This window comes from Kluyveromyces marxianus, chromosome 8 (genome assembly GCF_001417885.1).
Source record: "Kluyveromyces marxianus DMKU3-1042 DNA, complete genome, chromosome 8".
NCBI lineage: Eukaryota > Fungi > Ascomycota > Saccharomycetes > Saccharomycetales > Saccharomycetaceae > Kluyveromyces > Kluyveromyces marxianus.
In genome coordinates, this window is record NC_036032.1 from 118,531 (window position 1) to 138,167 (window position 19,637).

The 19,637-nt window shown below is 39.0% G+C and overlaps 7 protein-coding genes and 2 non-coding genes across 9 annotated transcripts; 7 read left to right on the top strand and 2 right to left on the bottom strand.

Annotated features, from left to right (window-relative positions):
• Nucleotides 1–706: 706 nt before the first annotated feature.
• Nucleotides 707–2,947, top strand: RRP6 (exosome nuclease subunit RRP6; the record flags this gene model as incomplete). Its single annotated transcript, XM_022821771.1, has 1 exon — nt 707–2,947. One exon carries the CDS (start codon nt 707–709, stop codon nt 2,945–2,947), a length of 2,241 nt encoding a protein of 746 aa, XP_022678099.1.
• Nucleotides 2,948–3,431: 484 nt separating this feature from the next.
• IZH2 (PAQR-type receptor) lies at nt 3,432–4,352 on the top strand (the record flags this gene model as incomplete). Its single annotated transcript, XM_022821772.1, has 1 exon — nt 3,432–4,352. One exon carries the CDS (start codon nt 3,432–3,434, stop codon nt 4,350–4,352), a length of 921 nt encoding a protein of 306 aa, XP_022678100.1.
• Nucleotides 4,353–4,557: 205 nt separating this feature from the next.
• KLMA_R804 lies at nt 4,558–4,630 on the bottom strand. Its single transcript has one exon. It is a non-coding gene; the product is annotated as a tRNA-Thr (tRNA).
• A 318-nt stretch (nt 4,631–4,948) lies between these two features.
• On the top strand, nt 4,949–6,415 carry RIT1 (tRNA A64-2'-O-ribosylphosphate transferase; the record flags this gene model as incomplete). The annotated part of the gene is made up of 1 exon (XM_022821774.1): nt 4,949–6,415. One exon carries the CDS (start codon nt 4,949–4,951, stop codon nt 6,413–6,415), a length of 1,467 nt encoding a protein of 488 aa, XP_022678101.1.
• Nucleotides 6,416–6,559: 144 nt separating this feature from the next.
• KLMA_R805 lies at nt 6,560–6,674 on the top strand. Its single transcript has 2 exons — nt 6,560–6,596; nt 6,630–6,674. It is a non-coding gene; the product is annotated as a tRNA-Leu (tRNA).
• Nucleotides 6,675–7,049: 375 nt separating this feature from the next.
• On the top strand, nt 7,050–8,630 carry AEP2 (Aep2p; the record flags this gene model as incomplete). The annotated part of the gene is made up of 1 exon (XM_022821775.1): nt 7,050–8,630. One exon carries the CDS (start codon nt 7,050–7,052, stop codon nt 8,628–8,630), a length of 1,581 nt encoding a protein of 526 aa, XP_022678102.1.
• A 158-nt stretch (nt 8,631–8,788) lies between these two features.
• GPI12 (N-acetylglucosaminylphosphatidylinositol deacetylase) lies at nt 8,789–9,586 on the bottom strand (the record flags this gene model as incomplete). The annotated part of the gene is made up of 1 exon (XM_022821776.1): nt 8,789–9,586. One exon carries the CDS (start codon nt 9,584–9,586, stop codon nt 8,789–8,791), a length of 798 nt encoding a protein of 265 aa, XP_022678103.1.
• Nucleotides 9,587–10,782: 1,196 nt separating this feature from the next.
• Nucleotides 10,783–15,021, top strand: CAT8 (DNA-binding transcription factor CAT8; the record flags this gene model as incomplete). Its single annotated transcript, XM_022821777.1, has 1 exon — nt 10,783–15,021. The coding sequence occupies one exon, from the start codon at nt 10,783–10,785 to the stop codon at nt 15,019–15,021; it is 4,239 nt and encodes a 1,412-aa protein (XP_022678104.1).
• A 1,338-nt stretch (nt 15,022–16,359) lies between these two features.
• On the top strand, nt 16,360–19,410 carry NAB6 (Nab6p; the record flags this gene model as incomplete). The annotated part of the gene is made up of 1 exon (XM_022821778.1): nt 16,360–19,410. One exon carries the CDS (start codon nt 16,360–16,362, stop codon nt 19,408–19,410), a length of 3,051 nt encoding a protein of 1,016 aa, XP_022678105.1.
• Between the last annotated feature and the right edge of the window lie 227 nt (nt 19,411–19,637).

Genomic DNA, 19,637 nt, shown 5'->3' on the forward strand with positions numbered 1-19,637 from the left:
AAAAAAGTATAAAAATATATCACGTGAACATATAATTTACTACTAATAAGTACGTTGTAAATAACTGAGTTATATATGTAATATGTATCCCATTGGTGGAAAAGTGTTGATTTAAAGACAGTAACAGTTGTTGTGTTCCAATATTTCAATTATCAAGCACGGTTATTGAAGAGCTTTAGACTACTATGTATATATGGTTAATTAATTTTAATATTTTTTAATATTTTTTGATTTTTTTTATTATATTTTTAATATATTTTTTAAGTTTTTTTATATTCAATATTTTACGATTTATGACATTTTTTTTGGAAAATTCCATATAACACACTATATATGTATAATGTCTAATAATGCAAAAGAGCGTGATAATGTTAATACAAAACCTTTAAATTATGGGTGATAAGCCACGGAGAGCTTTATGAAAGTGTGACTTAATTGGCATTTACTCGGTAACTTATAGACTCAAATAGTTTTAAGCTGATTTCCACTTCAACTAAAATTGTATGTCAACTTGCATTTGAACAGTAGACAAAATATTACCCGTCCTTAAAATTGAAGTTCCTTTTTTCTTTATCCTCAGTATAATTAAATCTTCATCTCATCTCATCTCATCTCATCAAATACAATCGCCGAAGAAAGCAAATCAATCATAGAGACGGTAGCATCTTCAACAAAGTCTCCTGTTACTCAAGCCATATCAGCAAACATGACAAGTAACGAGCAGGATGCTTTGCTTTCGTCGTTAATGCAAACTGTGAGGTCCTCCAGTGCTTTAGCTGCTCAGGATATTGATTTCTACAGAAGTCTTGATAGTGATGTAAACAGCTCACTACAAGATACCTCTTCTAAAATGCTATCCCTAATCAACGAAGTTTTACTGTCGATTGATCCCAACAATGATACTATAGAAGAGGGAAAAGATGAGTTCCTTGACTCCTGGAAGTCTATAAGTAATATCATGGATAACCTATTTGAAAAGTCTGACCATGCATTGGATAATATCAAAAACAAAACCAGCAACAGTGCTACAGATTCTGGTTTCAAATACCTAAATGATGATGATCGTTCCAATTCCAATCCATCTAAGAGACTTGCGAAACCTCAACTTGATTTCAAGATACCTGTGGATAACACTGAGTTACATCCATTCAAACCTCTATTGAAAGAGAAACCAAATAGTCTTAAACCACTAGAGCTCTCCTTGAAAATGCTCCCAGAAGAAGAGAATATTCCAGCACACTATCCAAATCCTTATGAATATGAGATAGAAAACCAAAAATATGATGATTCTATTCTTGTTCCACGAGAACCAATCCCATCAAGAGATTGGGATAACACAACCGCTATATGGGTCGATACTGTAGAAGAGCTCACTAAGATGATAGAAGTTTTAAAGAAGTCTAAAGAAATTGCTATTGATTTAGAACATCATGATTATCGTTCATATTACGGTATAGTATGTTTGATGCAGATTAGTGATAGAGAGAATGATTGGATTGTTGATACCATTGCTCTAAGAGATGACCTTAAGGTATTGAACGAAATTTTCACTGACCCTGGCGTAGTAAAAGTTCTACACGGTGCGTTCATGGATATTATATGGCTACAGCGTGACCTAGGATTATATATTGTTGGGCTATTTGATACATACCATGCTTCTCGTTTGTTAGGATTCCCTAAACATAGTTTGGCTTACCTATTGGAAAGATTTGCGAACTTCAAAACATCAAAGAAGTACCAATTAGCAGACTGGAGAATTAGACCACTATCAAAACCCATGTTTGCATACGCTAGAGCAGATACTCATTTCCTTCTCAATATTTTTGATCAACTAAGAAATATGCTTCTGGAACAAAACAAAATGTCAGAAGTTCTACACGAATCTAGGAAAGTGGCTAAAAGAAGATTTGAGTACAGTTCTTTTAGACCGAAAATTGGCTCTCAGAATGTTTACTCTCCGATCGAAAGTGCAGAGCCATGGAGAAATCTCATGTTCCAATATAACATTCCTCCATCAAAAGAACAACTTTTGCGTAAACTTTATGAGTGGAGAGACATGATTGCCAGAAGGGATGACGAATCACCACGTTATGTTATGCCAAACCAACTTCTTGTTTCACTAGTAGCTGGGACACCAACAGAGCCTATCAACGTACTATCAGTTAGTTCTTACGTGTCCGAGCACGTCAGAATGAATTCAAAGGCCATTGCCAACCTCATCAAGAAAACTTTGGAAGATATGAAACAAGGTACCAGTGGAAAGAAAAACCCATTATCTGTTCCATCTATATCTGAAGAGGGCGACAAAGATTTAAGTGAAATTCTCACAATATCACAGATAAAATCGATACAGAATATGTTTAATTCTGTGGCGAAGCAAATAAATGCAGGAAGTTCAGAGTCTAACGTTGACATCAATGTTCCCTCATTACTATTCAATGGTGTCCCAAATGCGGAATATAATTCGGCTGTTGTTTACACTTCAAAGGGTAAAACTGTGGTGACAAAGGACGAGCTCTCAAAGCGTCAAAAACTAATTACAGATACATTAGAACAGGAATATACCGAAAAGCACACTCAAAGCATTCAAATACCGTCTCTCCAAACCTCTGAGACCACTGAAACGACAACTGAACATCCTTCTAATGAGATTGAAGAGCAGCCTGAAGAAACTCAAGAACAAGAAGATAAGGATGAAATTGTTACGTTGAGGAAAAGACAAGCCCAGAATGCGAAGAAAAGAAAAGCCGTTGAGCTACCTTCTGATTCTGAAATCGTTGATTACACATCAGGCGAAAACCTCTTGGTTTCAAATAGAAAGAATACGGATCACGAAAAGAACAAGAAAAGAAAATTCGACCCGTATTCCATTGAAAACACTGGCCCTAAGGCTATCAAGAAGAAGGCAAAGCCAACCAAGGGTAAAAACGTATCATTCAAACGTTAAAAGTACATTTTTTAGTTATAAATCAGGTGGTATATTTAACTTTACTGTGCCTATATACCATTTATAATGTATATATATTGAGAAAATTCACTGCATATCAATTCTGTCAGCAGTTTACTAAAGACCTTGGTATTAACGCTAATGCCTTTTTTTTTTTTTCAGATCTCATATTCCTATAAGGAGATCTTCATATATGTCTTCATTTTGCCTAGTTTTTCGAAGAACCAACAGGCTGGGGTTAAAAACTTGTTGGAAACTTTGGAAAAAAAGGAAAAAAACCCTTTATTTTACGGTGCCCACACGATTTTACTGATGAGCACGACAAATAAATAAATGTATATATATAAATGTGAATAGATACCAATTAAGGAACTTTTGGTGTGCAGGTTCAGATTCTGATAACATTATAACATTTAAGTTGAAAGCACCTGTATTAGTGCATATAATAGGGACATATCCATTGGTACTGTCAGTTATTTCAGAGATGAGCGCTAGAAAGAGGATGTCAGTGACTGAAGAAACGCCGTTAACAGAAAATGCATCAGGCCTCAAAAAGAAGGTAGTTTACGAACGAAGATTATACTCTTGGGATGAGATTCCAGAGTGGCAGAAAGATAATGAACACATCCTGACTGGATATGTGAGAGAAACACAGAGCTGGCGTGAGCTCTTTTGGTCTTTGTTTTATCTTCACAACGAGAGTGTAAATATCTACACGCACTTGATTCCAGCTGTTTTATGCTTTTTGACGATAGTTTTTGCAACAAATCATATTATCTATGAGTATCCAACTACATCTACGGTTGATTATTGTGTTATCAATCTCTTTTTCTTAGGATGTGCTACCTGCTTGTCGATGAGCAGTTTTTTCCACTGTGTAAAGTGCCATTCATTACCAGTTTCAGTTTTCGGTAATAAACTCGATTATTTGGGGATCGTAGTTCTCATTTCAACTTCTATGATAAGTATTTTATTCTACGGGTTTTATGATAACAGTATGCTCTTTTATTCGTTTGCGGGACTTACATCATTTTTCGGAGTTGTTTGCGGATATGTATCTTTAAAGAGTAAGTTCAGAACAAGAGAGTGGAGGCCTTATAGAGCGGCAATGTTTGTACTCTTTGGGATTTCATCAATACTACCAATAATAGCTGGATTCGTAGTATACGGTAAAGATGAGACTTGGCAACGTATTCAAATGACATGGGTAATTTGGGAGGGAGCACTTTACATATTTGGTGCTTTCCTCTACGGAGTGCGGTTCCCAGAAAGGATTTCACCCGGGAAGTTCGATATATGGGGCAATTCTCATCAAATATTTCATGTTCTAGTGGTAGTAGCAGCTTTATGTCATTTAAGGGCTTTGTTGTACTCCTATGACCTAACTCATCAGAATATGATGTAATATTGATTTTTTCATGACACCAGCCGTATGATTTGGGTTATGATTGCTGTATTCAACACCCAGCTATTTAACTAATTTTATAGATGAACATACCATTTAAACATGTTAGACTGCAACAAACAAAGGTTGTTCTATAGTCAACTGACATGTATTAATAAACGAGAGGGTGTGTTTATTTGGTCTAATGGGTGCAAGAAAAAAAGAATGCTTCCAACCAGAGTCGAACTGATGATCTCCACATTACTAGTGTGGCGCCTTACCAACTTGGCCATAGAAGCTTTTCTTGAAAATAAGCAAAAACGCATGGAATATACGGTACAGCTAGATGCACCAAAAACTAGATGAATTTGAATATTTTCTAGTGGAATACTGAAAGTGCGTAGTTCTATGTTAAAAACTGTTATTGCCAAAGATGTTGAAGTAAGTCAGATTTGGCAGTTTGATGAGGTGGATGTTGCTGAGTTATTAAAACGACTTAGATAGTACTATTCTATATTAGGTATATTGTTCACGTATTGTGATGAACTGAAACTTTATCTCCAGGCCAAGCGGAATTAATTGTAGTAAAGGAAGAAAGTTCCGTATTGGTATTCACTATGAATAAAGATGTGCTTCAAGATTTCAAGGAAATCAACAAATCATTGAGGAAGGAAGATAAGTCATTAAGGAACCGTTTACAAAGTATCATATTTGATAATCAATTTTTAGAGAGACAAGTTTTTCCAACATTCAATTATCCAATTATTCCAAACGAAAGATGTGGTCTATGGTATTGCAATCCGTCCAAGTATGAGAATACTAGCTATTTCAAATCAACAGATGGCCATGTAAATCAGTGGGACTTCAGTACTAGGAGACTAAATTTTCATTTACTTCCAATAATTGGAAGAGAAGGTGGTGTAATCGTTCTTGATAGCACAAGAAGAGGCAAAAAGATACCCGATGCCCTCTCAAAGACAGTACCTATTTGGTGCGCTGTATTGAACTACCTTATTTTAGAAGATGAAGGTAAAACATGGCCATTTGAAGAAAAAATTCTCTTCGTACCGCCAAACACAGTTCCTGCATCCGAACATGATATGATATTGTCTAAAATACCGGCACTTGTTGAGAAGTTAAAGAAAATCGATATCATTAATGCAAAGAAGTTAAAGGAATCTTTAAACATGTCAAATCCGAAGCGAAAATTGCTAAGGCCTTTGTGGGTGTATCCAGGCTCCTCATTGTTACAAATGAACCATGATATGTTTACTGGTGAAGAATTGACGGATAATCAATGGCTTCCACCTGATGATATTATACCAATTATTTTGTGTACTGTCAGCTACCAGTGTCAAGATGGTACAGACAAAAGACATGGGTTCACATATGTCCAAGGCGCAGCTGATGATCATGAATTATGGGCTGCAGATCTAACTCCACAATTATTCTGGGAAAATATAGACACGCTGGGCGATATTACAAAATCAGACCAAGAACTTACTGAAATATACAATGACATCATCTCAAAGAAGTCACAACATAACATTAATAATGATACAAAGGACTTCAATAAATTGATCCAAACGGATTCCATTACAGACGATCTAAGACTAGGGGTATTATCATCGGAGATTTCTTTTTCTGAGGATGTCGTTAACATTTTAAAGCAGAGGTATCGCATGTCAATTATTTGTGATGAAAAGACATTTAAGGAAGTGGAAAATATTGAGCTTCCTGATAATGTGCATATCTATCCTTTGTCTAGCGGATCCAAAAAGTCTTCTAGGGACTTGAGAACACATTTAATTTCAATAAATGCACTTTTAAAAAGATCGCTCGCCACCACAAACCCCAAATTACCTGTATTGATCGCTTGTAATAATGGCAAAGATATGTCAGTTTCAGTTTTAATCGTCGCGCTCTGTCTCTATTACAATTTACAATGGGAACTACAGCCCCAAGACAGCGTAAATAAGACTATCATCAAGAAACATTTAGCTAAAATTATCGACTCTTTACATGGAAAAAATGTTAATCCTTCAAGAGCAACATTGAATAGTGTTAATTCATTTCTTATGTAGATTGTAAAGGAGAATAGCTAAAAACACACCTAGACAGTAAGCCTTTGATTTCTTAACTTGATTTACGGGATGTCATATTAAAGTATCAGAACACCTAGAGTACGCTTAATAGTAGCTTAGAAATGTCCCATTTTCAATAACTACGGTTGTGTGGCCGAGCGGTCTAAGGCGCCTGATTCAAGATATCTAATCTTAACCAATGTAAATTGGGAACACTCAGGTATCGTAAGATGCAAGAGTTCGAATCTCTTCGCAACCATTATTTTTTGTTTTTTTTTCATCTTAAAAAAATGACCTCGCCTTCTCTGCAATCATTAGGCAAGCAGTGTAATACAATGTAAATATTCTTGCTGGTTACATACAATGAAGAAGTGGTTGCAATAACTCCCTGATAATTAACGCAAGGCTTTTTAGTTTTAGTTTTTACGTTCTTATTCTAAACTCTTTCCTTTCCTCTCTCCATAATATTGCTCTTTCCCGTAGAGTTGTTAGTTTTTAGAGTTTGAAAAAAAAAACCCATCGATGATGATACTTCGTCAGTGCAAATTCATACACCTTTGTAAAAGATTACTGAAGTATATTAACCGTAGCGGAATCTTGCCAATACTTTGGATCACATAATATACAACCAAGAATGCTTAGAAACTCAGCATCACGATACCCAATTACGAGATGCTCCTCTTTAAAAACTGTTGTCAACAGCAGGCCGTTCTCTGCTTCTACATCGGTTTCATCACCGCTTAAGACAACTACATTGGATGATTCTCTGGAAACATTCGTTTCAGCATTTCCAGTCGAAACGGTTTCGGAACCCAATAGATATGTGAATAATAATAATAATACACTTACATCTAATGGACCAATAAGTGTATTGAAATATCTACAACAGCAGACTAATTTGAACCCCAGGGAAGCAGCTACTTTATTAGAATTTTCAACTGAGAACTTCACTGCTGAAGACTACTCTACATTTGTCAACCGTCTATTTGACCTATACAAGAAAGGCGATCGGAGATTAAAATCTTTAAGAACTTGGAATTCATTATACCATATTTATCGTGTGTTCATTGTGAATAATATTGGTTTGCAGGGACTAAATGCTATGATGCTTCACGATATGAATGAGTTTATCAAAATTTTAATGGACTTGGGGGACTTGCCATCCGCTAGAGGTGTATTTCAATTGATATTGAAGAATTCAGAGAACGGAGAGATACCAAATGATACAGAAATAATAAACACCTTTCTAAGATTATACTGTGGTGCTTTGAATAATAAATGGAGGGACGAGTCAACCAAAACACGCGCCTTCTATCAGCATCTCATATTATCAGTCTCGAAATCAGAATCTAATTCAGTATATTATCCAACAATCGGTGTACCTCAGTTTCAGTCTCTTTTAAGAAAGTTGCTAGAACAACCAGAGTACGCGACATTAAGAAATACCGAAATGGATTCCTTAATTATAAAAGCATTAGGACACCATAAGGAGGTGTCTTTCTTGAAAAAATACTTAACACTACTTTATGGTGTGGGGGAAAATGGTAAAACAATTGCGGTAGATGCATCCTCCCACAGACTCACTCCAGACTCAAAACTTCTAAGTTCCATACTGATAGCTTTTGCACATAACAAAGAGCTTGGATCAGGAATACGTGTTGTTGAAGAATTATTATCCAAAAATCCTGATATAGCTTTAGATGCGTACTTTTGGAGAACCCTAATGAAGTGCAGTATACGAAGTTGGAATAAACTGAAAGATAAACAGGGTACGTTACCGACCAAGGCCTGGAACATGATGAAAAGCTACTACACGTCTAGAGGGAAACCAGTCCCCTTTGATAGAAAGACTATGTTGCTCAGATTTTACTTCGTAAAGAGCACCAAAAATTCTGCAGCTGCAATGGACGATGTGAAGCAAGTCTTCCAAACCATTTTCTATAAAACCGAAAAGAATACTTTTATGGTAGAAAGAGTTGCCCTTTATCAATACCAGAAATTTATCTTAAAGGACCTAGTGGAGTGTTCAGAGAATTCCAAATGCATTGATTTCATAAACGAATGGAAGATTGATCATGAGAATGGCGTTTACCTCGAAAATTACTTTAAGGAACTTACCGAAGCTAAAGCGAACGAAGATTCAGATGCCAATAAACTAAATGATGGTGATGACGACGACTTCAACTTCCCCATGCTAGGAACAAATATTCTATAAATTTATTGAGAACACACGCATATGGCTTCCTCCTTCAAAAGGAATCAGAAGAGGGTGTGGGATCCCTTTACGTTCTATTTAGAGTACATAAACACACACTGACCATGTAAATATACGAAAACAAGTCAACTGGATAGCTATTAACCAAATGCATTCTGCTAATTTAACGAGCCAACTAGCTCGTTGATAAAACAAAACCTGCTAAACAACCACCAACCGACCCTGAACCACACCATCTGCGACGCATGCCCCATGGACATCGCACTAACAGACAAAAAGTACTGAGGCAACGTCGACATGAAAAAACGTGGCCTCTCATAATCCTGCTTGTACTTGTTCATCAATAGCTTGAATAATCCCGTCACAAATGCAGAGTACTTTACATATATAGGCTGGTCGCTCCGTAAGAATAACTTATGCTTGTGAGGCATATCTTGAACAGCTTTCGCACACGATATATGGTTCACATGTCCTGAAACACCAAACTCGTCAAAACTCACCAGCAGTGGGTTCGAGTCCTTGATGTACCTAGCTAACTCTTCGCTCACTTTTCCAGAGTCCCACGAAACCTCCATACCATCCTCAAAGTCCAAAACATGGCTAGAGAACTCCCTCCCATGAAACAGAACCTCCAAAGACTTCACCAATTCTTGTCTTCTAATGTGCCCAAGCCCATCTGCATCCCCGGATGTCATGCAAACCACGTTCACCGGCACATTTAAGGGCAAATACTCGTTAAATTGAGCCAAAGTTGGACTGAAAAACATCACCTCATCATCCGGATGTGCCACAACCAAAGTAACAGAGCTCAATGACTCAGCAACTCGCTTGGGGACCAATTCTTCCAGGTACCATTTATTATGGCCTTGAATCGTCCTCGTCAAGCTACCATAAAGCACTAAAAATCCAATATACCAAAGAAGAAGCTTATTCAATCCACGTAAAAACCACACCATTGCAAAATAGATTCTCCACTACACAGATCACTGCTCCATCCCCTTCCTTTCAGACTCGTTAAAGGATCCAAAAACCATTCATTACTTCATCAACCGACAATCATGAGGCAAAGCCTCGGGATCTTTTTTTTTTTTTCTTTACCTTGTAGCTAACGAACAAAGCAGACTATATTGGCCAGCCAGGGTCCGGCTGATGGCATGCCAAGAAGAATATACGAAAATAGATGAAGTGCAGAATAAAACACAAACAAACAGAACACTGGAAATCGATAGCGAGCCCCCACCACGTGACCCAAATTGTCTTCTTTTTTTTTCATTTCCATTTTTTTCTCTTTTCCCAGCCTCCGCGGAGTCGGGACGCCCCGACGGCCTTAAACGGACATCCCCGGAAATATTTTCTGGCCAACGGCGTGTAAGTCACTGCGCACGACAGGTATCGCTGTCATTTCTGGTCCCACAAAAATTACCACCACATGCACAGACAAGGATGCATGGCAAAAATGTGTGTGTGTGTTTTTTTCCCAGCCAGCGACTCGGTACATTCTAGCCATGAATCACAACAGCGAAAGTACGAAAAAAAAAAAAAGGTTGAAGAAACATAGCAACTTAAAATAAAGAAGAAATATTTGAAGTAACATCAATATATATTGGTTTTTAAGCGCCACTCTTGAGGTATAAGCAGGAAATCAGCGTGAAAGAGAGAGGTTAGCAATCCTAGGTAATTATATAGTTACAGGAAGAAAGTATAGTACTGGCGGGTACTAAAAGATAGAAGTATAGAGGTACAGAAGTGGCTAGTGAAGTCAATATCGAGGAAGAAAAAAGGACTGGCGCGTTTGTTTCTAAAGTTTTGGCGCATTTTTACCGGCGCTTTATCCCAGTTTTGAAGAAGAAAGAAGCAAGACTGTGATTCAAGACACGAGAGTAGATTCCAGGGGATAGAGGGATAGGATATATCAGCGTACTGTAATCTCTTTTTGAGAGAGATTTGGGGAAATAAAATAAATAAAAAGGGAGGAGATAGTAGTAGTAGTGGATTTGTTTTTGTAATGAGTGACAAGAGGTCGTCATCTGGGCGGTTCAACAACGGGCAGCAAGGATCTAGCGGGCCTAGGTACATTAGGACGCTTGGATCCCAGTCTTTAAGTGGGCTGAATCCGTTATCGAATGGCCAGCAGTCAATTTCTCATAACGGTATGGTATTATCTGGTTCTGGTTCTGGCTCAGGCTCTGGTTCTGGCTCGAAAGGATCCAATAATGGAGAACAACGTAGTGGCGATTGCCAGGGTGCTGGAGATAATCAATCTACTGTTGTGAAGAAGGAATCACCGGGAGAGAATGTTTCCTCGAGCCAAATGGAAGATAATTCTGGGGTTTTCGGCGGCAGAAGTAATATATCAGCGTTACAACAGATACAACAGGGTCCGTCTCCTAATCTATCCAACTCCGATTCTCCAATGAATGGGGCGCTACTAGCTTCTATCACGAGTCCGCTGCTGGCGCATGGTAGTGGTAATGGAAGCAATGGACAATCAGGAATTGGGAGGGCTTCGAACAGCCACCCACCATCGAATGCGGGGTCGAGCACTAATGGGACCTCCACTCCATCCTACCGTGTAGCTCAGGCTTGTGACAGATGCAGAGCCAAGAAGATAAGATGTGACGGTAAGAGGCCGCAGTGTACGCAGTGTGTCGCTGTTGGTTTCGATTGTAAAATCAGCGATAAGTTGAGCCGAAGGGCGTTTCCTAGGGGCTACACCGAGACTTTGGAGGAAAGAGTGAGAGAACTCGAAGCTGAGAATAGGCGATTGGTAGCGTTATGCGATTTGAAAGAGGAGCAACTGCATTTGGTCTCGAGATTCAGTAGTAAAGACGAGGATGCAGACCAAAATAGCTCAGGTGTGGCTAATACAGAAGAAGAACAAATTTTGCATGAGCTATCCAAGACGAACGGTGGCTCCTTGAGAGTGAGCTCCACAAACCTTTATTTGCTCAATAAAAAGGCCACGCCTAGTGGGACCGACAACGATGGTTTGTCGGACCCTGTTCCTGTTGCTAAAGTTGCTACCACCACGGCGGCTCCCCGCATTATTTCGCCAAGAAATAGCGTTGCAGAATCAGACCCTTCACAGATGAGCATTGCCAGCCAAGAACCTGACTTCAACGCTACCGCAAAGGGGAAGCAAGACGCAGATTTGAAGACCGACCCGTATGGGATCTCTTTCGAACAGAATGAGGCACCAGGTCTTCCAACTCTAAAAGCCCTATCGTCGCTGTCACGGTACAAGCAAGGCACTCAACTTGCTACGTTGGTTGCAGTGTCCGTTCCAAGAACCACAGAGGAAATTTTATTCGTTCCCCAGCTCTTGGCACGTATAGGCCAGGTGCATGGATACACGTCTAAACAGTGCATTTACACCGCAACTGTACTTGCGTCTTTGAAAGAGACTAGCATTTCACAAATTCCACCTGAATTGGAGGTCTTGAAGAACCGAAACCTATGGGAGATTGATGATGTATTACATTTCTGGAAGAACGTCTTTAAATTAGACTTTATGAAATACACTGCAGTGGACCATTCTTCAACGCATTTAAATTTCACCGAAGTTGAAGAACTTATGCAATTGTTTTTCGAGGATTGGTACGAGTTAATTCCATTATTTGATAAGAATGAGTTTAACTCATACTATGAAAAGTTCAAAACAAATGTAACAGATCCAAACTTCTTTATCAGGAAAGATGATACTGTCTTCAACAATCGCACAAGGTCTATTTCGTACAAAATTTTCTCTTGTATGTTGATAATCATTGTGCAAATGGGACTTTTATCTAAGATTAAAAGAGAGAACATCACTTCAGGAAAGGCAAGTGACTTGATGAAGTATTATGACAAGCTCATGGCCCATATCTGGTTAAACCCATACTTTAATTCAAGAAATACTTCAATTCAAGTGCTCCAATCATTATCTCTATTGCTATTTTATATGCTCAACGTGGGTGATATACCGTCGATTTACGAGCTTCGTGGTAAGGTCGTTTCCATGTCACAGCAATTAAGATTGCACAGATGTCCTAGTGCAGTGTTGGGTGGGGACGGATCAACGGTCTCAAAAATCCAACAAGGTGAACGTCGTATTCTATTTTGGAGTATTTATTACTTGGATGTATTCAGTGCTCTCCAACTTGGTGTCCCTCGACTAGTCAAAGATTTTGAAATAGAATGTGCACTACCAGTCACTAGCGATGATGATAAACAAGTTAATTTAGCCGGTCAAATGATTGCATTAGAAGGTAAAGTTTCCCCGTTCTCACTCTCTGTTATAAGATTTGCTAAAGTTATGGGCAATATCTTGGACTCAACCTTTAAAAGAGGAATGACCACACAGTTAACTAAACAAGCCGCTCTAGTGCACGAGAATGCTTTAGATAATTGGAGACATGGTCTACAAGATGAACTTTTCTTCCAGTTGGATGTAAATGGTACCATTAACATGGATGAGTTTAACCAACAAAAGAAGTATTCACAATCCATCTCTTCTGAGTCCTCAATATTCACTCAAAAATCACTAATATTAATGACATTATACTTCATTGCAAAATGTATGGTCCATCTCCCAGTGGTTGCAACTAAACCACTAGTTTACGAAGTTGCTAAGTCTTCAAACAGCGAAGAAGCGGAAAAGGTTTCTGTCGATCGGTCGCTTTCCTCCTACGTCTTATTACAACAGGCAACGAATACCCTGCTAAATGTCTTAACAGCGTTGAACAATCAATATTTACCGCTACCAATTAATTTGGCCAGGACAAAAATCAGATTTGGTCTTTTCAGCGCTCGTGGTTCGTTAGAGTACACCAAGGGAGGTGCCTTGTTTCAGGATAATAAGGCTCTCCTATTGGATTTGGTAAAAGAATTAGAAGCCGATAGGAAGTTAGGCTTACCAAGCACAATGAGCTGGCATAGTTTGAAGCTATTTGATCTTTCAATCAATTTGATACTTCAACCCGTCAACTCTAATCCAGAGAAGACGGAAAAGATGATTCAAAAGAAGATCAACTACTATAATAAACTAATGGGTCACCCAAGTGTTAATGTCAAACGGAAAAGAGATGGAAAGTCTACCACAAATACCTCGAAGAAGGTTAAAGTGGAAGAAGATCAAACCACAGACAATATGCAGAATGTTGGCACCGGTGAAACTACCGATACCGCTCATTCCGAAGACTTAGTTAAGGACGTTCCTCGAGAATTTGATGTTTTGCCAGAGAACTACACTACAATACAAGAAGCTTTCCAACTGGACCCTGTGCTAAATACCAATCCATTCAGTAACACTGATCTCAAGGCCCTTTTCAATACCGGTATGATGGAAGCATCATCTGGTAATGAAAAATCCGCCAATTACGCTGAAAATGTTGTTGGGGACAGTAACCAACCCTTGACTCTGAAGGGTAACGGTACGTCGCTGTTAAACCTAAATGGGCTTACCAACGAAAATAACGAAGGTGTTCAAACAGATGGCTTGAAGGCCAACCCTAGCATGTCTAACCTTCTAAATTTGAGCAATAGTGACAGTCTTTTCAGAGTTCCAAGTAATGGTGATTTCCTAAAGGATTACTACATCAATAACATGAGTAACACTGGCTTATCGAACGCTAATTCAGCAGGTATGAAGAACGCTCCTTCTTTGTCCCAGCTCAGCTCATTATTCATGTCCAGTGGATCAGGTAACAATGCTTCATATAACAATGTCCGTGGTAATGCCAAGCAGGAAACGGGTAACAATTTCAACACCCAGAGAAACCAACCTACTCTCGATGGAGTTTCATTTGCTGCCGACGCATCTCTAGGTTTAGCTCCATTGTTAGCATGGTCCCCAGATTCCAAGAGCCATTTGAATAGCGGTAGCAATAATGGAAATGGTAGAAGCGATACATCTACTACGGGAATTGTCCTAGATACAGGTGAACAAACTGCTACAAGTCCATATATCGCCCAGTTACAACAACAACAGCAACAACAACAACAACAACAACAACAACAATTGCATAATAGTGAGCAAGGATATAATTCGCACGTCAGTGCTTCAATTCCAAAAAGGAAGTTATCGGTAACGGCTGATCTTCAAAAGAACCACCCCACTAGGGTCTCAAACTTCAACCAAATGAACTCTCCTGCAACAGCACATCATCCCCTGATGCTAATTCATGGGGGGCTCTCCACTTATGATAATGCAACCCCCCCTGTAATGCCATCATCCTCCGCGGTTGACGGTGTTTCGAACGCCAATTCGAACTCTAACAGCACACCTAGTGCTTCTGGGTCTAACCGCCGTGGACCAAGGCGTCGGTGGAACAACAACGCGGGCACATCAAACACATACTCTAATGAAGACCAATCTGTGTCTGATTTGCTACGCTGGCAGAATGGACCCTGAACTCAGTGCCTATTTTCTACGCCTCTCTGGACTTATATTAATAAACACTAAACAACTTACTGGTCGCATGTTTTTCAAAGGCAATAATCATTTAATAAGTATTTGTCTTCATATCAACCAAAGACACCTAATACAACGAAGCTCAAGTACATTTTACGCTATATAATCTAATTTTTAATCTAATTATGTACATATGCGAACTACCATATGTAAATGTATCAGTATCAACATACAGTAGTGTTAAATCATGTATATTCCATTCATTCACACTCTATATCCCATTAAGTAAGTACAAAGATGTTGCTCGAAAATTATTTTATTTTTCAGAAAAACCCCCAGAAAAAAAACAAAAAAAAAAAACCAAAAATACCCAAAAATATCTTACCTAAAAAAAAACCCAGATTCTAGTTTGAAACCTGTGAGCATTTAAGAACTTGTTCCAGTGGTAAAACATACACAAACGGTTTGAATCCGAAAAGATGGTTCCAAGTTCAGGAAAAAACAATTAGAACAGGGAAAAGAGAGACATAACGAGGATTTCTAGTACATTAGTATTAAGTTACTCTGGTAGTGTTACAACGTAGGATTTTTGGGACAGAATTAGGTTTGTGTACTCCCCTATTACAAAAAGAAGAATATTTTGTAAAGGGTTAATACAATCTATATTTAGTGTCTTCGAAAGCCAAGATAAATTTCCTAACGAGTCGAAAGGAAGTTGGAAATAAGTTGTGAGTTCTGGGCTAGTGCATTCGCTAAGTTTTACTATTTTGTTTCCGTTTCTTCTGTTACTAGTTGTTATTCCGGATACAAAAGTTCTTTGCACTAGCACTAAACGTTGGATTGTGATATAGAGTTTACTACTGCCAGTAGTATAGGTATTGTACATTCGCTTGCAAGACTAGAATCCGAAATATGAGACATTCGAATTCGGGAGTACCCTCGAATCCTCACCAATCTCCCTATATGCCTGGTAGACCTTCTTCGGGGTATGAACAGCAGTTTTACGATGTGTCAATGAGAAACCAGAATGGCCATGCAGTACCGCAATATGTATATTACACGCATCGAGGTGGGCCAGGGCCAGCAGCAACACCTGGGTCTTATAACATTCCACAGACACCTTTTGACCCTGCCTATGGAGTGACGCTTCTGCCTAGCCATTTACTAATTGGTTCGCCATTTGTTAGCACGCCACAAACTTCGGGGTCTATTTCAGCTGGTGGAAGACCATCTTCAAGATCAAACAGCACGTTGAGCTTCCGTAACAACAGTTATAAACAGTTTTATCCACCGGCTCCTAAGCTAAGGCCTGCACCCAGTGGAAGAACGAAAAAGGGCATGAGAAAGTCAAAGAATTCGCTAAATCTCGAGGACAGCAATGCTGAAGATGAAGGCGTTGAAGTACCATATTTGGGCTCAGGTACAGGAATAAGGTCCCAATCCATACCGATTTCGACAACAAGTTCTTTTTCCGCGGAAAGAAGGAACACTGGAGAGTCATTGCAATCAGAACAGAGGTACAATAACACTCTAGTGGATCCTGACACACCTGTGAGGTTAAGTTATACTATTTTGCCCAAGGGCAGCGATATTTACAGGAGTAGATCATTGCTTTTCACCAATGTTAATCCAGAAGTTGACCTTTTGGAATTTCTACAGAAGGTTAGCAAGAACTATCTTGTTGAAAGCGTTTATTCAATCCCACAAGCTGGGGAATCCAAAGAGAAGACTAAAGCAGAGATCACTACTAATGATAAAAATAAGAATCATACAGATATTAATACCGAAAACGAGGATAAAGATGATGCTTCACCACAATCATCATACCTTTTAAGCTTCTTGTCTAAGGAAACGTGCCTCGATTTCTATAACAACTTATTACAGAGATACGCAGAAATAAAACAATCCGTCAAATCAGAGAAGCTCTCGATGAATTTCGTAAAGATTCAAGATGACGAAGAATGGGTAGAAGGTTTGAAAGTGAGTGCACTATCGATGGGGGCAACCAAGAGTCTTTATGTGGAATTCAGAGACGACAAAATATCGTCAGAGTCCTTTTATGAGCGGTTACCATTTCTCAAAGATTCACCAAGGTACATTGTTCTTCACGTGGATATAGTAGACACAGATGAAAAGAGGAAACATTTTGGATCGAATTACTGCTTATTACACTTCCTTTCTTTGTCAGCTGCATTGGAAGTCAAGGATTTGCTTGAGACTACCCATGAAACTGTCTCAAGAGTATCGTTTGTAATACCGACAAACCAACTGGAAGGTGAGGCGAAAAGAAGCAGCAGCACAATCTCATTGAAGCAAGAAAATTTCCCGGGCTCTGTATCGGAATCAAGGTCTCGTGCCAGCAACACTTCACTACCACTTTCGGAACAAATGGGCTCTGCAACAACCTCAGATCCAAACTTACCTCTATATGAAGGTGCTGGGAAATCATTATCATGGATCACGCTTACAGTAAATCATTCGGATTATAAAGAACCCTCGATGAATGAACACTCCCATCACCTTAGCGCATGGTCTATGTCGAAACCAACAATGGTATATTTGCGTGAACCTCGAATTGCAAATTTCTCTTCTAGTAATTTATCAGATGAAGTTGACCCACTGTCTGTGTCAGGTCAAGAACCTGCTAGCCAAAGTATGATGATTAATGAATATCCCTATGTCATGGAACAATTAATGCCGCCTCAAATCACACAGACAATACAAAGTCAATATAACAAGAGTATCCAGGCTGTTAGTGCTGGTATGGAGCATAGAACCGTATTTATTGGGAATATTAATCCTAGATCGAAACCCGAGGATATTTGTAACGTTGTTCGTGGTGGTATTCTACAGCACGTAAAATGGGTGGCCCACAAAAGGATATGCTTTGTGACCTTTATTGAAACAGCAGCTGCAGTCCAGTTTTATGCAAATGCTATTCTAGAACCAATCGTTCTTCATGGGAATGTATTGAAGGTCGGATGGGGTCAGAATCCGGGAACTCTACCGAAGAAGATCGCACTTGCTGTCACAGTAGGCGCATCAAGAAACGTATACATTAGTTTGCCGGACAAAGCTTTCAAGGATAAATATATGAACGATCCTGAATTCGAGGAATATAGGAACAAGTACAAACTTCCAGATGTGAATCAGTTGAAAGAGGACTTTGGTATGTATGGTGCAATGGAACAAATAAATTTCCATCCCGATGGGCATTGTTGTTGGATAAACTTCATGAATATCAATAGCGCCATCAAATTGGTCGAAGAATATTCAGATGTGAAGAGAAATGTTTTTAATAAAAAGACACAGGGTAGATACGAAGGATTGATTATCGGATATGGTAAGGATAGATGTGGGAATGTTAACAAAAACTTAGCAGCAAATAAAAACTCCAAGGGGAACCAGAGGTTTAAAGCTCAAAGCAATAGCGGGTTTGGAAAGGGACGCAGGAACCATAGGCAAAGCTTTGATAGCTCAAAAAATTCTAATGGGAATTCGAGATTTAAAGCAGCAAGCGACGCTCAAGTAGAGCATAGTAACTTCCTGACGCTTAATGGAGGCATGGACTTTTCCGAAGGGCTTGGTATAACAGTTTCTCCAGAACGCGAAAGGAGTCATGTTCTCAGTGACGTTGAGAAGGACATTGATGATGAGAATGACGTAGATAAGGATGCTGATTTAGATCATAGTATTGGTGAAAACAAATCAGCGAGAATAACAAGTGCAATTAAGCAAGAAAATGGATCTAAAATGGAATCGAAAGGTAATGATGAAGTGCAAATACGAAATAAAGAACATGTGAGTAAAGAAGAAGATGGCGAAGAAGAAGAAGGAGATGACCAAAAAGCGGATTTCGACAGCGAAAGTTCTTATTCAGGATCAAGTTCAAGTGATATAGATATTATTGTTGACGCCCCCTCTCCAAATATGAACGATATCAACGCATTCGCTTTTCAATCAGAGGAGGGTGATGGAAACCAACATTATTATTATGACAATTCATATTCCACCCGCCATTCTCCTCATCACTCCGGACAATATTATATTTCAAATCATTACCAGTTCCAACATGTACCTCAGCAGCAATATCATCAAAATCAACACCATCACCACCACCACCAACATCATAATCATCATCAACAACATCAACAACAACCATTCATTCCCCAAACTCCATACCGGTTTTCAAACTCTTTTACCACGCAAAACAACCATCGTCGCGGTTCGGCACATGGCAAATCCAAGAAGAGTGCAGCAAAACCAATTGCAGGCTCAGATGTCATGACTAGGTACTTGGAACAACTGCACCACAACACTTTCGTGTATGCAGCAAATATCTTAGGTGCCACACAGGACCCGGTATTTTATGACGAAAACAATTTATAACTTATAAACACGTATAACAATTTCCCCATAGTGCATGTGACCTTGAAACATTCTTAATAAAGCACCTCCACATACAAACATCAATCCGCGTCAATGGTCCAAGCCTTGCCTCTTGAAGCCTTGCCTTGCCATGTACCATCTTGGTATCCTGTATATGATGTTAGAGACACGTGAATAATGATGAACTAATTGGGCTATTACTTTATTGGGAAATTGTTCCATTTTAG